Source organism: Xiphophorus hellerii, chromosome 20, assembly GCF_003331165.1.
Source record: "Xiphophorus hellerii strain 12219 chromosome 20, Xiphophorus_hellerii-4.1, whole genome shotgun sequence".
NCBI lineage: Eukaryota > Metazoa > Chordata > Actinopteri > Cyprinodontiformes > Poeciliidae > Xiphophorus > Xiphophorus hellerii.
Window position 1 is genome coordinate 23,326,728 of NC_045691.1, and position 17,978 is coordinate 23,344,705.

At 39.8% G+C, this 17,978-nt stretch overlaps 1 protein-coding gene across 8 annotated transcripts in view; it reads left to right on the top strand.

Moving 5' to 3' along the window:
- dlgap4b (discs, large (Drosophila) homolog-associated protein 4b) overlaps positions 1-17,928 on the top strand; it is a 118,707-nt gene extending 100,779 nt beyond the window's left edge. For 6 of the 8 annotated variants that reach the window (XM_032548887.1, XM_032548886.1, XM_032548888.1 and 3 more), the window contains 6 exons: positions 3,026-3,465; positions 5,083-5,171; positions 7,118-7,605; positions 8,811-8,902; positions 10,273-10,443; positions 12,560-17,928. In XM_032548887.1, the coding sequence (XP_032404778.1) occupies positions 3,026-3,465; positions 5,083-5,171; positions 7,118-7,605; positions 8,811-8,902; positions 10,273-10,443; positions 12,560-12,802 (1,523 nt within the window). In that variant the 3' untranslated portion in view covers positions 12,803-17,928. Of the gene's footprint in view, positions 1-3,025; positions 3,466-5,082; positions 5,172-7,117; positions 7,606-8,810; positions 8,903-10,272; positions 10,481-12,559 lie in introns of all 8 variants that reach the window. The other 2 variants (XM_032548891.1, XM_032548892.1) reach the window with 1 other exon arrangement.
- Positions 17,929-17,978: the final 50 nt, after the last annotated feature.

Below are 17,978 nucleotides of genomic sequence, written 5' to 3' on the forward strand. Positions count from 1 at the left end.
GTGTCAGTGGGAAATGTTTTGTTTTGGATTCCCGGACCTTTTTTTCCGTTTTTGTTGCCTCCAACCACATGCAAGCTAAATCAGGATCATTTGCTGGAGAAGAAGTAATTTTGTCAGAGAAATAAATCTCAGTGAGGAAGGGTGACGATGAAACGCAACACAGCACGAGTGAGAAATCTCGCAACACAAAGAAGCATTTCATTTTAATATATTATTATGAACTTTTGCCTGTCAGTGCCTGTTATGCTGAGAGGGAAGAAAGAAACCTTTCCAAAATATTATTTCACGGTTACTGAAAACTTTCAGACATGCTTGAGGTCATATGAGTACAGTTGCATACTGAGCAAAGAATTATGTTGAACAGCCACCCTCTTGTCATAGTGCTTTCAGTGGAGCTCACATGTTCACTTCAAGGCTTTTTTATAATCTTTGACATGTTGAGATTTTTTATCGCAGCATTTATTACAGCATGTTAGAAGCAATCAGTGCTTTAGAGAAAGAAAATAACGAAGATTATGTTATTTTAATATTCTTTTATATACTTTAATGTATAACTACACGATTGTGTGACTAAAAATAACAATAACTTCTGTTAAAAGTAACATTGAATACCATATTACTTATACCATAAGACTTATGGAAATAATCATAGAATAAGCACCCGCTAAATTTAGCTATAGTTTTTAAAGGTTTGTTGCACAGAATAGAATAGAATAGAATAGAATAGAATAGAATAGAATAGTATAGAATAGAAGTACTTTATTCATCCCAGCAGGGAAATTACTTCGCAGTTACAGCATAGAGACAAGACACAATAACAACTACCATTGAGTAGTAGTTGTAGATAAAATAAAAATAAAATATAAAATGCTATAAATTGTAAAAATATGAAATGCTGTTAATATAAAAAGCAACTTAAGAGCAGTCCTTGCAAAGATTCAAAAAATGCAGATATGTATATGTAAATATATGTACAGCAAGTGTGCCACAGTGCAGTTGTGCAAAATCGGACTGATTAGTGCAGAACAATGATTTAGCTTTTATTGTACAGTGAGATGGCATGTGGCAGGAAGGATTTCCTGTATCTGTCCCTACGACAGCGGAGCTGGAGCAGTCTATGTGAGAAGGTGCTCCGCTGTCTGTCCACTATGTGGTGGAGAGGGTGCTATTTATTGTCCATAATAGACAGAACCTTCTTCAGTGTCCTCCTCTCCACCACAGTTTCCAGGGACTCCAGCCTTAGTCCCAGTACAGAGCCAGCTTTCCTGATGATTTTGTCCAGTCTATTAGAGTCGCTGGCTCTGATGCTGCTTCCCCAACACACAGCAGCAAAGAAGATGGCACCGGCAACAACACTGTGATAAAAGGTCTCCAACATCTTGCTGCACACTTTGAAGGATCTCAGCTTCCTTAAAAAATAGTCTGCTCATCCCCTTCCTGCACACAGCGTCAGTGTTAGATGCCCAGTCCAGTCTGTTGCCGATTACAACTCCCAGGTATTTGTAATCCTCCACCTCCTCCACCACTTCCCCTTTGATCTTCAGTGGCCGTGAAGATGTCTTCTTCCTTCTGAAGTCAATCACCATCTCTCTGGTCTTACTAATGTTGAGCCTCAGGTGATTCTGCTCAGACCACTCCACAAAGCTGTCCACCAGTGTCCTGTACTCCCCCTCCCCTCCATCCCCTATACACCCGACAACCGCTGAGTCATCAGAAAACTTCTGTAGGTGACATGACTCAGAGTTGTACTTGAAATCAGTGGTGTACAAGGTGAAGAGAAAGGGAGAAAGCACAGTTCCCTGTGGAGCTCCTACGTCACTGACCACCACACCAGACAGGACACTGCCCAGCCGGACAAACTGTGGCCTGCCTGTCAAGTAGTCAGTGAGTCGTTGACACCCATCCTCCGCAGCTTCTCACCCAGTAGCAGAGGCTGGATGGTGTTGAAGGCACTGGAGAAATCAAAGAATGTGATTCTCACAGTGTCTCCTCCACCATCCAGGTGCGAAAGTGCTCGTTGCAGCAGGAAGATGACGGCATCGTCCACTCCTAAGTGGGGCTGGTAGGCAAATTGCAGGGGGTCTAGAAACGTCCTATATAAATATTAGACCTTTATGCCCTTTCTCCTCTTAAACAAACATAAAAGCTAAAATTAGAAGCTTAATACATTTTGTAGTTATCTGCTTAGCAGACAAGCCACAATCACACACTATTGCACACACAGAAAGTGTGTGATTGAAAGTACTTCCAATCAACCCTTTTTTTAAAAACATGGTTAAGATATAGTAACCTTCTTTCAGCCAGCTGAGTGTCAATACATAGCTTCATATGACAAAGGACCATGATTTTTCTTCTGTGTGCTCAATACAGTCAGAACTTTCTCTAACATCTCATCACAACCTGGACTCCAGTAACTGGCTCATACGTAGTTAACAGGTTTGGGTTTACAATGTTCCTCTAAAAGGTTGAAGCACCAGTGACATCTCTCATAATTCCCAGTGTAATCTGTGCTCCATGGCTCAGATGAATTATAACTAATATGTTCAGGCACACAGATATTTCCACCAATGTATTTTTAAAAAAAATTTCATTATCAACTACTTATTTTTTGTTGATGGGTAAGGTACGATAATGAGTGGTACTGGTGGATGTGGTTGGTGTCCATTAGCAGTTTGACTGTGAACAGAGGCAGCATTGTAACAGCTGATAACAGTTCATGGCAGACCTGCACTCTGGTTACTGGGCATTTTTACCTGTTAATTTGAAAAAGTGGCTCTTATATTGATACTGCAGACTAACATTAAGCTTCTGGAATGTCCCCTCTGATGTTCAAAGTTTCATAAAATAAACAATGGACTTTGTTATGACCTTAATTAAAAGAGTGGGTCAAGCTCTTTATGCACAAACTACTTATTTGTAGTTCTGTGTCTACTCTTGTTTTGGGACCAAAAGCCCTAGATGTAGCTACTTCACAACTTTACCCTTGCTAATCTTTTTATCCTGATCCCGCTGTTTTTGTTTGCAGTCTCCACATGCATAACAAGCTGTAAGAAGTCCGCTCCTCCACCGGTGCCTCCACGCACAACCTCAAAGCCCTACATATCGGTGACAGTACAGAGCAGCACTGAGTCAGCGCAGGACAACTACCTGGACCAACAGGACAGGAGGTCAGAGGTCAACAGCCAGTCGAGCCACGCTCACAGCAACTCCTCTGACAGCCTTGACAGCACCCATGCCAACAGCCTGGCCCGTGGTATTCCTCGTCCTCCGCACATCATCCCTATTCCCATTGCTACGCCGAGGGAGCCAATCATCCCTAGCACCGCCAATGCTTCCACAGAGACTAGTGACTCGGCAGTCCACAGTGAATCCCTGAAATCAGGATCTAGTAAAGCGAATTTAGCAGCAGAGGAGCCATTTGTAGCCCCACTACCAAGGCGTAAATTGTCTTCTATTGGGATACAGGTAGGCAATCACAGTTTGTTTATATAAGTGAGCAACAATTGCGAACGTACATAAAGGATGCTAGTGTATCGAATATAGTGTGGAACTATGGCCTAAAGGGCATTAATGCATTCAGTTTCGGGGCTCCAAGCTAAAGGTTCTTTCCTGTAGTTGTAGTTTTGCCAGACGAGATACCAAGTCCCAACGAGATACCATGTTAAAGCTTATACAATTAGTGCTTTGTATGTGTTTACATTTTGTCCCAACCAGATCTTCTGCAGGACAGCCTTCACATGCTGCTCCAGAATGTAGTTAATTTCCTTAAGAAATTTGGGGGAGCGCTATATGCATCCTGGACAGGTCACCAGTCAATCACCAGGGCAACACAGAGAGATGCAAGGCAAACAACCATACATGCACACTCTTAGGCAGTTTAAAGACGTCCATAACCCAAACGGCCATGTTCTTGGGATGTGGGAGTTCCCCCAAGAGAATCCTTGTGTGTTTATGGGGAGCAAATGCAAACTGACTGAAGTTGCATTTGCTCCAAGTTGGTGTTTTCTCACTATAGTTGATATGATAATTACAAGGCAACCGTCATTCCAACTCCTCACCATGTGGCACTTCTTTTAAATATGACCTGAAGAGAAATGTAAATTATGGACCAGTACCTGGCAAATGTTGTATTAGTAAATAAAGTATTTAGTCTGTGTGGCGCTTACAAACTGAGCCAGCCTGTGCAAGACCTGGCTTAAATCTGGTGCAGTATCCAAAATTAAGTGTAGAAAGAAGGCCCAGATAAGGTAACATATTTACTACTTGAAGCTAATAACCCGGCTAAGTTGCTTCAGTAAACCGGATACTGCCAGTATTGACCCAATGTAGGTCAGACCCTGCATTGGGTCGATACATGCATGACCATGCATGATCACCTGGCAGCCATTGAAATGGATCCAGCTACATTTAGTCATCTGGTTTGTTAATAATTTATCTCGTTAGAAATTCAAGATGTTCCAGTTAGTAGCGTGCAAACAAAACTTGCCTGAATGTTTGTCTCTTGCTTCATAAATGTAATGCTTTGCTTTTCACATAATGAAATTTAATAACTAGTGTTCCAGCTGCTCTCTATTTAGCTATTCTTAATACAAACAATTGTGCATATACATTGCACACAGCAGGTTACTTGGCAGAGACAGGGCACTCCAGCAGCCACTGCAGTCTTTCAAAGTAAGCATCATTGGATGACAACACACCTCTTGCTTATTTGGAGAAACCCAGATTAGTTATATCAATAAAAGAACCGTCTATGATACCGTTTTGCAGAGTGACTAATGTTGCGGCTCACATTGCAGACATTAAAGCAACAACAGGTATCATGGGTTTGACTTTAGTCAGACACTTCAATACCAATCAATTAAAAACAACTAGATTTGAAGCCCAATTCAATACCTGGGCTCCCTACTGTCTGTGTATCTTCTGAGATGTTTTTTCTGTTTTGTTTTTTTTTTGTGTGTGTTTTTTTTTATTAACTCGAAATTTAAAGACTTCACAGGTCCAGTGATATAAAATATGCATGACCATAGTTCTAAGCCAGCATTGTTTCCCTCTTGGTTTGGGTTTCTGCTTTTTCCTTTTTAGGTTGACTGCATTCAGGAAGTTCCAAGAGAGGAGACCCCACCCCTGGCCAGATTTCAGTCAATAGGAGTACAGGTGGAGGACGGGTGGCAGTAAGTCCTCTTCCTGTCCTTTTAACAACGTGAGGAATTTATATTATAGCCACACGCACATTCTTCTGACTGTTCTGCTCCCTCCAATACGGGCCCTTTGTACATGTGAAATCATCCTGGGTGTTTTTGTACTTGTGGTGTTTGTGATGTTGAAGCATATTCCTCATATGAGCGTTTACTATTTAAAGATCTCCTCCAAGCCTTTTTTTTTTATGCAGTATTTAAATTTAATACATTTATTCACTTCATCAATTCTTTCTTTGAAATCTAGTCTTTGAAAACTCCTAAATGTATATATTTAGAAACAATTCTTTTGGATGCAGTCTGTCTTCTTACTTCTTTTTCTATTCAGTGTCATGTTAGAAATTGCTTCTAACACTTAGATAAATCAGAATGGCTTTCAAAATAAATGCCATGATTTTTGTTTTATCTGTGCGCAAAGCCTCAATATGCAGAAGCTACTTTTCAAATGAGTCTTGCTGTGCCCAGCTCTGTGCCTGAATTAAAAAGAACTGCACTGACCAAATTTACCAAGGAGGGAGGCTTTAAATACGTCTCTGCTTGATGTTGAGACCCATGTCCTGTTTGCTATTCTTTTATTCTTATGTGCTTTCGGCATATTGTCTGAACTGCATCTGATACATGCTTCCTGAATGGTAACAGGAAATGGAGACAATTAGATAGAATTCACACGAAGTCCATTTATTCATTTACTCGGTTTAGACGAGAAGCTCTTGCTCTCATGTTTCTTGTATCTGCATTGACCAAGAGAGCTGACTCTGCTTTTAAACTCAGCGGGTCCTATTTGTTCCGGAAAGGGAAATAATTGAATGAGTTGTTTCTTTGTCCATGTTTTCTATGAAAGATAAGGTGCTCCTCAAAAGTAATTTCCACATTTAGTCATGTTAAAAAAGTTCAATGTATTTTATTAACGTTTCATGTGAGTGTTGTGTATTCGCAAAGTGGCAGGAAAATGAAAAACATTTACAAATAGAAATATGAAAAGTATTTTGTGCATTTGTACTCAATCTTCCTGAGTCAAAACTTTGCAGAACCAAAAATTGTTTCAATGGAGTTCTTTTGGGATATGAATCTCTACCAACTGTGCATTTTTAGAGACCATTTCTGACCATTCCTTTTCTCAAAGTAACCTAAGCTCAATTAAATGTAGAGATTTTTTATGGCAGTATTTCCCAACCCAACAACCCTGGTTGTTGGGAAACAACCTTACCTTGGTTGTTTCCCAACCAAGGTAAGGTTGTTCCTTACCTTGCTTCAGGTAAGGAAATACCTTACCTGAAGCAAGGTATTTCCTTGCTTCAGTCCAGCTGATTTCAATTGATGACTGATTAACAGGCGTTTGTTGAACTGCAATCAGTTGAATCAGGATCATTATGTTGAATATGGCAAACCTCTAAAAACATGTAGGACAGTGTGCCTTGAGGACCAGGGTTGGGAAACACTGTTTTATGGATATCCATTTTTTGTCGGAGGATTCTGCCAGAGATTTCCTAATTGACTCAGTCAAAGTCCAAACTTTAATTTGGACTTTAATTTGGAATCAATCCATTGTAGTTAATTTTAAGTTCAGGATTATTGTTCAACTGCAGTGTAATACTTGACCAGTTTTTCCCACAGCATGATACAGCCATGCTATGTGTCAGAGTGAAGGAGGCTTTGTACATGTGCATGCTACCCTTTTCAGATTTTTATATTTAAAAAATACGTATTGATTTTCTTCTTCTTGACAGTTATGGACCTCTTTGTGTTGGCCTATCTTATGAACTCCTAATCACACACAGTGAAGTTTTTGGTGGTAATCTGACGAGTTTTGAAGCAGATTGTTTGGCGAGAAACAGTAAAATATATTTTGCTCTCTGTTCTGTTGGAAAGGAAAATTTCTGTACTGAATTGAATTGTAACATTGCCTCTTTGCTTTATTCCAGACTCAGTCACTCCAGCAGTATGGCCTCAAAACAAGAAACAGACTCAGACACACAGGACATCTCTGCCATTTCCCATATCAGCATTGCCAAAACCTTTGAGAAGAAAGTCATGGTCAACAGTGCCAGTCAGTCAATGAGCTCCCTCCCTGGGCAAGACTCTTTAGACAACGGAGACCAGACTGGCAATACCTCCTCCCCACCGCCACCCAGGCAGATCCTCAACCGCTCCACCACGCGGAGCAGTTCCTCATCTTTCTCCGAAAGCCTGGATCCAGCGCTGGATCCCTCGTCTCTGCCGCCCCCGGATCCCTGGCTGGACAGCGGAAACGGTAGCAGCGGCGGCGTCTCCCAGAGTGGAGGAGGCGGAACGCTGTGCAGAAGAGACGGCCATTGGTTCCTGAAGTTGCTGCAGGCTGAAACGGCACGCATGGAAGGCTGGTGCCAACAGATGGAGCAGGAAACCAAAGACAACCAACTCTCAGAGGAGGGTAAGGTCCGCACGGTACTCACTGGGCTGTATGTAGCCGTGAGGAAAAAGCCGCTGGAAGCATATTTTATCCTGTCCAGAGCTACAGTGTCAAAAGCTATCGCTCACCTGCTGTCATATACACATGCACATGTATGAGGTTGTTTTACATCCCATTCCTTATCTAAAGTGTTTAATATGATGTCAACCCACACTTTGCATCAATAAGAGCTTAAGTTCACTCCACAGACCTCTCTGCAAACCGTTCTTGAGCTAATTTGAAGGCCACGTGAATCGTTGAGGTGTGTAGCTATTGGTTCTTCAGAGAGTCTGTGAACTATTTGACTCAGCATCGAGTTACCCGCTCTGGGATTTTTTTAAGAGGCCTACCTCTGATTTGCTATTGTTTTCCATATAGAAGGTAGCTGGATGACTTCAAGAAGACCTTTCACTCTCTCATTTAAAAAGGCTGTTCCAGGTCTTTTGGATGAGACACACTGACCTTAGATTTTTGTGCATAACTCATTTCTCACTCCCTCTAATCAATTTGTTGCACAAACACAGCATGGAAGGGATGATGCTGTAATACCTGGGGTTAACGCACACAAGCAGGCCTGTAATCTCCAGAATTACACAAATCTAGTCTGGAACTGATTAAACCCTCAGATTAGATTAGTGCCTTAGCATCGGCCTGGGACACACAGCAGCAGTGGGCAGACGTGCAAAGCACACCATAAATGCAAACCATGCAAGGCAGTTATCATGAAGAGCTTGTTCAGATAAGTGCCTGCAAGGGAGTTTGCATTTTCAAAACTCAGTGTTTTGAATGGGTGTGCATGTGGCCTGACTTGATTAAGTAGTTTGCATCAAATCTGATGTAGATCTGCAGTGCAGAAGTGGGATCTCGCCCGCCACACAGCAGTCCCATGCCTACATCTTCAAAATCCACCAATCAGGGAGGATTCTGAGTTTTGTCTGAGCAGATGTTTGTCCTAATTTGACTCTGCAAACAGACTAATGTTGTAACAAGTCACAAGTTGCATCCAAGTCAACGAGAAAGATGTAGTGTCCAAAAAGAGGATTTCCACTGTTATCACGTTCATGCCATCCAGCTGGTGACCCATTTTCCAGGTGGGGGTGTTACAAAAAGTAACATAATTCCTAATTATGCATTCGAAAAAGCTTTAAATCCATGTTGTGTTTAGTTCTGCTTTCTTCTCACTATAGTGCTTGGGAAAGTCCGCAGTGCGGTGGGAAGTGCTCAGCTCCTAATGTCTCAGAAGTTCCAGCAGTTCCGGGGACTGTGTGAACAAAACCTGGTGTGTATATTGTCACACTTTGCTCACAAACTTAAACTCAAAATGCACAGTTGGTGTCACTTTGTCAGAGCTGCTTACCCTGCAATGCATAAAAAGCTTTCATCTACTTGAAACCTGACTAATATGAAAGCAGCCATGATACGCAGCACATTAAGCATGCACAGACTCCATCATGAGGACCCTGCAGCACAAAACACAAGGAGCTTATATTAAACCAATAAGCCCTTCCACCCAGATGACGTCTTTTTGTGAAAATGCCATTATACAAATTGTACCCAACAACCAGCACATGATATGTACCATAGTGAGTGATAAGCGGCACTCTAATGTGATTTGCCCTGAGATGAGAGCAGGAAAGGCAGAAGCATTAGAATGGTGAACAATGTGGAGCCAACAGAGACAGAGGTCAGTGTGTTTAAAGCACTGCAGACTTGGAAGGGGAGCATGCAGGATTTGAGCTTTGGACTTCGAGTGCCTTAAAAATTGATTCATACCGCCTGAATATTTAGATATTGTGCCATATGTGCATTTTTATGTAAAAGATCAATAGGATAATTCTAAGGAGGAAGTTTTTCTTTTTTGTGTGTGTGTGTGTGAGTATTTGAAAAGTTGCAGTACACATCTGTATGTCTCTACAAGTTAGTTCATCACATACAATAAAAGATACAATATTGCTTGTGGTTGAACTGTTACAAGTGGTACTTAGCAAGGCACTGTACCTTTCCTCACATTTCTTCATTTCTGGAAGCTTTTCAGAAATATGATTATTTCAGCTAAATCATTTTGCACAGAAGGTATGGGTGCTTTATAATTTGTAATTTGATAGTAAATCACTTGGCTCTCAATGTAATTGTTTAGTAATTCCATAAAACTAAAGTAGCAGCATAAGTGTTTCACACAAACGTCCAGCTAAATGAGATTGTTGCACTCCACCATCTAGTGGTGAACATAAAAACTGCATCAATATCACATTGTTCCAGCTTGAAAAGTGTCTTGTTCATTACAAAAAGTATCTAGGAGACAAGCAAGATACCATACATGGTTGTGAAATTTATAAGAGGACACAACTTTTAACTCACTGCTGCGTCCACTTCAGAGATTTTAACAATTTGTTTGTGCCGTAGATGCAGTTCTATTGCAGGCCTTGTATCTATTCCTATTTTTAAAAAAAATATTTCTATCGGTCATTCTTAATTTATAAGGCACTTTTAATTCACAGAGAAGTCAACATAAAGTGATTTACATTAGATTAAAACATGAGGAAATAAAAAGCAAAGAATAAAATAAATTAAGAGTGTAATAGGTCTAGCAAAAGTACACAAATGTTTACTGTTCATTCCATTTCACCATGTTTATTTTTCTCTGGTCAGAATGTGACTGCCAACCCACGGCCAACAGCCCAGGACCTGGCTGGCTTCTGGGACCTGCTGCAGCTATCTATCGAGGACATTAGCCTCAAGTTTGATGAGCTCTACCATCTCAAGTCCAATGACTGGCAGCCCGTGCCGTCTGGGGCCGCCCAGTCGTCCCCTGAGCGGAAGGTACTTCCCACCCATGCTGCCCAGTGCCCTGGCTGGGGTAGGAAAGCCGCCGAAACCGGCCTCTCTCCTCCCACCACCACCACCATTTCTCTCCCACTCTTTTTAAACCCTGTCCCTGCGTGGGATGAACTCTTAACAAGGCCTCCCTGTCCAACGCAGAGGGGCCCGAGAGATCCCTCTAGGCATGCATGGGAAAAGAGCCATCTCAAAGAGGGCTGGGGCTGCTGTGTTTTTAAAGTGTAAAGCCCTGCTTTGAGCATGCATGCATCATTTATCTATGTGTGTGTCCATGTGTTAGTGTCTGTGTTGCAGTGGAGCATGGCTAAGAAGCGCTGGTTAATGTGACAGAATGCTTTTGCTTTTGCTCATTAACCTGGCTACATTTGTCTCTGTGTAAAGCCTTTTCTTTTTGTCTTGACGTCCGACATCTGTGACGTCCGAGTCTTCAAGATTATGAATGTAACTGTATGTGAAGTTCTTTTTGTGGCTCCAGGTTAATTTGCCCCTTCTATAATTAGTTCCTCATTTTTATGCCCACACATTAACATTTTGTCCCAATCCATTTCGCACCTGTCAACAAATCATTTCCGACCTACGTTCTTAACCAATGTAAATCAGTTTTTCTCTTTGAGATGAAAAGTTTTGGATTAATTGAAGGAAATAAATAGTTTCATATGACAAATCTTATGTATAGTTTTAATTTAATAGTACAGTAATTTAATTTAATAGTAATCTTTGTTTCCCAAAGATTTTACACTACACCCCTTCCAGTGTTCATTATTACAATTTCTATTTGAATGAGTATGGAGTAAGAAATTCTGACCCTGATTAAACAAAAATCAACATCCTGCTTGTTGAATCTGTTGTTCTGTAGTAACATCGCCACAATAACTTTAAGTAGATGTGGAGATAATAGAAAACTAGGATGGTGCTTGCCACGTCACTCATCCCCATTGATACCATAATAAGTATTTTCAGCTGGTTTAGGCCCAACATACATTAGGTTTGATGCATAAAGCTGATGTGAAATTGATTACTTACCTCTTTAGTTAATAAACATAAACAGTAGACTTAATCTTTCAAAATAATAGTGCAAGCTTTACAAAGTATAATAGCGCAACCGTTTTTGAAAGGTTGAAATTTGTGGCTGTCAGGGTAAGTTAAATATTGTTTAAACTGAAATTTCAGAGCAACTTTTACTCATGGCTACTTACTTGACAGCGATGATTCCTCTAAGAGGGTTTCTGTTTCACAAGGCAAACAGTAAGTCTGAAAAAGCATAAAATTATTATAAAACCCTTCTTCTACTTTTAAAAACCCATCAGATTTTCCTACAATAAGTAACCTCAAATTTACAGGAGTTTTGATTTCTTGTTAACTCACTAATCTCTCAATATTAAATCCTGTTAGATTTTTTGGTGCATTTCTGGATAATCAGTTCACCGTAGTAACTCCAAATACTCAGTGGTAAAAGCAGTAGAACTTCACCTACCGTCAATTTGCAATTGTCATTCTAGTCAAAAAGGTCTCCATTCAGTAGCATATCAAGCCAGTTCAACAGACTGTCACTGCCTCTAGATTTTTGTGGTTAAAATGCTGAAATGAGAAATCTACAAAAAGCTCTAAAACGTTTGGGTTTTGTTAAAAAAAATTGTTCTGTAGCACAAAGTTCTTTTTTTGCAATCAAAAAGGTACTTTATGAAAAGACCAAACATCCCAAAGTACAAACGGTGGAGGGGCAAAGTGACGAGATCCGCTTTTTGTTGCATATCAGTGTAAATGTCTTGGCTGTCCTGTCATCCTTTTATGATTTCAGATAAACCCAGTACACATCCATTCATGTTGCCATTTTAAGTGGTTGAAAATTTGTCTTTCTCAATGTTGACCTTCTGTAACCAGCTGGCTCTACTGTCCTCGTTTTGTGTTTGATCGTCTAGTCCGCTACATGTTGTCTCGAGCAGTACAAGGGAACGACAGAACAGCTTTGGCAAATGATCTCTATGAATCATGTCTGCCAAATCTGTCTGAACAAAAACAGAAAACAGACTACTATTATATGTCGTTGTTTTAACACTTTTTTCCTTCTGTCATGTTATCTCCACCCTCAATCTTGCAGAACGAGGACAAGGAGGCCCTTCCGGCATCAAAGAAGCCTAGCAAGACGCGACCGACGCTTGCCCGCGAGAAGAGTGCTGACTCTTCTTCAACCTCTTCATCAGCCTCAGCAGAAAAACAGAGACAAGAGGCTCGCAAGCGCCTGCTAGCTGCCAAGAAGGCTGCCTCGTTTCGCCAGAACTCTGCCACGGAGAGCGCAGACAGCATTGAAATTTACGTCCCCGAGGCCCAAACTCGCCTCTGAGAGAAAAGGACTAGCAAGGACTAGTTCGTAGATCCGAGGACAGATAAGTTTGTTGGAGGGGAAGAAAAATGAAGAAAAAAAAATCAGGGAGGATTTTGTCTGAGTGCAGAGGAGTTATGGTGAGTAAGGAAGGGCGTGTAGAGGAGCAATGCCAATGAATGGGTGTTTTGATATTTTTAACGTAATCATAGGCTGGTCCTGCTTGAAACTGATAATGAAACATTTGTGGACCCAACAGACTACAGACTTATGAAGCAGAAGATTCCTCTTCTGAGGCTGCCAGGGAAGACCTCAGCTGATGAACTTTATCATTTCTTCTTACTTTTTATTGATATCATAAAAATGTTAATGAAGGTATTATTATAACAGTTATAGGTTAAAAACTCTCCATGAAGACTGTTTTAAAAGTTCCTATATCTTGGCTATAAGATTTATAAAGCAGACAGAACATAAGCATCAATGCTTCTGTCTCCCACTCTCTTGCTCTCTTCCCAGATCACTGGCCATCTTGTAGCTTTGCACAGCACCTCCTTGTGGCCATCATGCAAGTTGCACACAAATCCACCTATATATGTCTTCCTTGTATTTATTTTTTCTTTAATTATTGATTTGGGCTGGGCAAGAATCGATTTAGATCAAGCTTTTCTGACTATTATTGGTATGATGAAACAAAGTCCGATGTGAAAGATTATTTATGTAGTTCCTATAAACAAACAAAATCTTGTTTGAGTTTTTTTGTGTTAAAGACTTTTGCGTTTAGTCTCTTAATGGGTTTTTTTTTTTTTTTTTATGAAAGCACATATTAAACAAAGCCAGGCTGGAGGTTCCGTCACAATGGCTGTCCATAATGTGTGTTTTTTTTATTTGTAGATGAAAAAACCTAATATACTTTTAGTTATTTTGTATTTTCCTTTCCTCTATTTCTTTTTTCCATTTCTGAGCTACGACTCCAGAAATATATAGGATATTTTCTGAACCATACATACATTTAAGTGCTTTAAGGAAAATAATTGTGCATCAAAGTCATACATTTCAAAATAATCTAGGGCTCTGAAGTTGTGCAGCTGGGTAAGCATGCTGGTTAACAGCAGGCGTTTCTTTTCCACTTCCCATCTACTAATCAACCCAACTTCACTTTATCCAGCTTTTTTCCACTCTACACAAAGATTACATTTTTTCTGAACTTTCCTAGTTAAATCATTACATGTATAAGTGATCGTCCTTTTAATCATATCCTTTTTAATCATTAGTGTTTGCTGTTTTTGTCTTTGAGGAATACAAAAGCCAAAGATAAGTACACTGTTTGAAATTCAGCTCATGTAATAAAATGTGAGTAGCAGGGAAACTCGATGGTTGACTGTGAAAACAGATGGGAGTGGATTTTACCCACAGCAACACATGTACTGCAGATTTAACATTTGGATATCCACAAGGCAGGAAGCTTGAACAGAACCGCCCAACAATGAGAACCACAACACAACACTACCCTATCTGACACAGAGTTAATTTCATGGAAAAGGATTGTTTCCAACCTCAGGAGGGCAACAGTGCTTGCATGTCAAACCAGTAGTCAGTTATCACATTCAATGAAAGAACAAAGAATCCTAATCCCTTTCTTGTTTTGCATTAAGGGACACACTGTGCTTTGCAGAAGTATTCATTCTGTTGGAGACTTTTTACATTTTGTCATGTTATAACCACAAACCTATCGGAATTGTACGTGGTTCGACACAAAATGGAGCAGAACTGTAAAGTGGAAGAAAAATGATACACAGTGTTTAAAAAAGTAGAAATCTTGAAAAACTATGGGGTGCATTTTTGTTCGTAGTATTTCTATTCAATTTTCTGTAAAATCACCATTCTTGCTTATGTCCTTGCCAACTTTAAATGTGTAGATATCAAACTTGTGCCCATTCGTCTATGCATTTAGTTTCAGCCATGCTACCATTAACACAAACCAGCATCCCCACAACATAATGGTACCACCACCATGCTTCACAGTGGGGGTTGTATTAATTGTCTGCCACACCTATAATGCAGGGCAAAAGTTCAGTTTTAGTCTCTTTCACCAAAAAACATTCCTCCACATGTTTGTTGTGTCCCCTTCTTTCGGCAAACTTTAGGGACTTCTCATGGTTTTCCAACATCAATGGCTTTCCACTCCCCACTCCTCCATAAAAGCCAGATTTGTGGAATGCACGACTAATTTCTGTCCTGTCTACAGATGCTTTCTGAGCTATAGGTCTCTGATCTTCTCCAGATTTACCATAAATGTGTTTGGCTGCTTCTGCTTAATGTTCTCCTTATCTAACCAGTCATCTTTTGGAAGGTTCGTAGTTTAGCCGTACTCGTTCACTTTTAAAGAAAGAGTTAAAACAGTGGTTCACTAATTGTTTTATAGCCTAAGTCTGCTTTCAGCATCCAGACAGATATCTCTCAAACTTGGATTATTTACTAATTGCATAGCCACCTCAGTTTGTATATAACTTGACAAAACGGGAAAAAAAGTCACTGGTATGTGAATATTTTTGTGAAGCACTACATCTAAAAACACTCACATTTTGTCTAAATTCACTTTGTAGCTTGAAGATATTTGAAACAAAACGTCTCCATTTGTCAGTGTAACTCCCTAGTGGGCACTTTGAGATTTTTACACCCTATCCCATCCATACAGTCACTAATGATGCACTTTCGATCTGCCACTGCTAAATGCTCTTTTATTCATGTGTCTGTTGTCAAGGCCTCTCTGCCATCAGCTATAACCCAAAGTTAAGCGTCTAGCTTTGAATTAGAAAAGCCCAACAATCTCCATTCTTCTCATGTTGTTGGTAAGAGCTTTCACTTGATGGCCGGCTATTATTTGCCTGTTGTGTTTGCTTGCTGTGGGTGACTCTCAGCAAGGAATATGGCTCAGAGGTGTCAATAGCCAGTCCCATGATTGGTATCAGTCTACCCCCCGTCCATTTGATTGGATGAGAGTAGACTGATAGACTGATGGAAAGCTTTCAGGTGCTTTTGTTAGCACCTGAAAGCCTTTTGTGTGACTCAAATGTTGCCATTAGCATGATTTGATTTTGGACTGGTTTCTAAATGGTAGAAGTTGATGCTTTCTACCATTCATTTCTTTTTGTCAAAGCAAGCTTATCTAGCTGCGTTTTATCTGCGGAACCAAGCTATTTATATTCAAGAGATCTTATGCAGTCACTGCCATCTATCTATCAATCAATCAATCAATCAAATTTTATTTGTATAGCACATTTCAGCAGCAAGGCATTTCAAAGTGCTTTAATCATATCAAACACAGAAACACAATGCAACATAGAATCAACAATCAAAACACAACATTAAGTAAAGTTCCATCAATAAAGTCATAATTGATTACGTTTCAAATACAATCCTAAACATCTAAGCATATTCTGTTTTTATTCTGTTTTATAATTCTCACATATCCTTTTCTGTTTTTGCGCATCATATTTTACCACCATATCTTTTTGTTGCACCAACTTTATACGAAACTCTCTGCCTTGAATGCTGGTAAAAAAAACTCTGGCATTTTAAATACACCCAGCGACAGACTGCAGGCAGAGCAAGCCAACATGTCTGTTTTTTTTGTCATTTGGATACATGTGAAATGCCACGAGACATACTTGCAGAAACAAAGCAGAACCTTATCTCGAGCACATAAACAATGTTTTTCTCCAATAAACATAAACCTAGTACAGACAGACAGAGCTAGGCCTATTTCCTGGGTAGAGTATCCATTGACCGCATAGTTTCACTGTGCGGGGGCTGGGATGTTGCTGTAAAGAAAGTGATTTGGGGGTGATACTGATCCTCATGCATATGAGATTGATGCTTTCTACCATTCATTTATTTTCCCTCTTTTTTCTTCTCCTTTCTGACTCTCATAGTTGTTCCCTCACACCAAGTTTACACACTGGTTAGTTGTCCTATGATTTTTGGGTGGAGGAGGAAATGGATTTCACGCAAGAGTTTGGAGTAAAAGTTTTAAAAATATTATTCCTAGTTTATACTGAGTTTCTCACCTAAAATTTCTTGACCGCATATTTTATTTCACAGACTTTTTTTCCTGTTTCTTTTTTCTTTATTACATATGGATAAGCCAAGAGTAATCTCCTTGTTTCAAATTAATATCAATCATTTCTCTTTCTCTCTTCCCATCCAAACTTCTTCTGTTTTGCCTTGGTTTGAATTGTCTCCAGAAGCTTCTTCATAAACTGAAATTGTTGTTGCTCTAAATGATTAAGCTCTTTATTTACATTTTTTTTAATAATGGTGAGATCTGCAATCGTTAACCTAAAGTTGTTCGTGAACAATTGTCATTGACAATTATAAATATTTGCCTATATGCATAAGAAGCAGCCTGTTGGTGTTTACTTTTTTTTTCACAAATTTTTACATTCTTAATTCCATTCTTTAAAAGTGTTTGTAATAACAGGAAAATGGATTCACATTTATTGCATATTGATTAAGACCACTTTTTTTTGGTTGTCTTTAAAAGTTCTGGCAAACAAGAGGCAAAATGCATCAAACCCTAGAAAATGATTTGAAGTCTCTGAACGTCTGTAGGCCAAAAACACGACTGAAACCAAACAAGCTCTTTTTCCGTCTTTGCTTGGTTCGACTTGGCCATGAAATACGGGAGAGGGACGGAGGCCATGCTCATTCCAGCAGAGATATGATGTAGCAAAACGTGTCGACAAATAAATATTTTAATGAAGTAAGCACATATTTTAATGACTAGAATCTGTTTAGAGTACTATATAAGATGTGTGTAATCCAGCGGAGCTGAATGAAAAGGGTTGTGCTGCGAGTGAGTATGTGGGCCTATTGTTTGGAGAGTATTACCTTTATTACTGTTCAACATACTCTGGTTACAAGAAAGTGTGCAATACAGAGTAAAGGGGTTCTTTGCTATTAAAAGGACACTGTCTTGCATCTCTCCCCTTGTGCTTCTTACAGTTATTGTCTGTACATAAGAATTAAACCAGATTAAATATTTCATCTTTTACAATATTGTAAACCTGTTTATACAGTTTCAAGGTTGTCGACATGTAAACTGCAGATGCGCAATGTTCAATAAAGTGCACAAAATACTTTCTCAAGCACTTCATCATGACTTTGTTTTGTTTTCTGCTTCCAAGGCCGTGCGCAA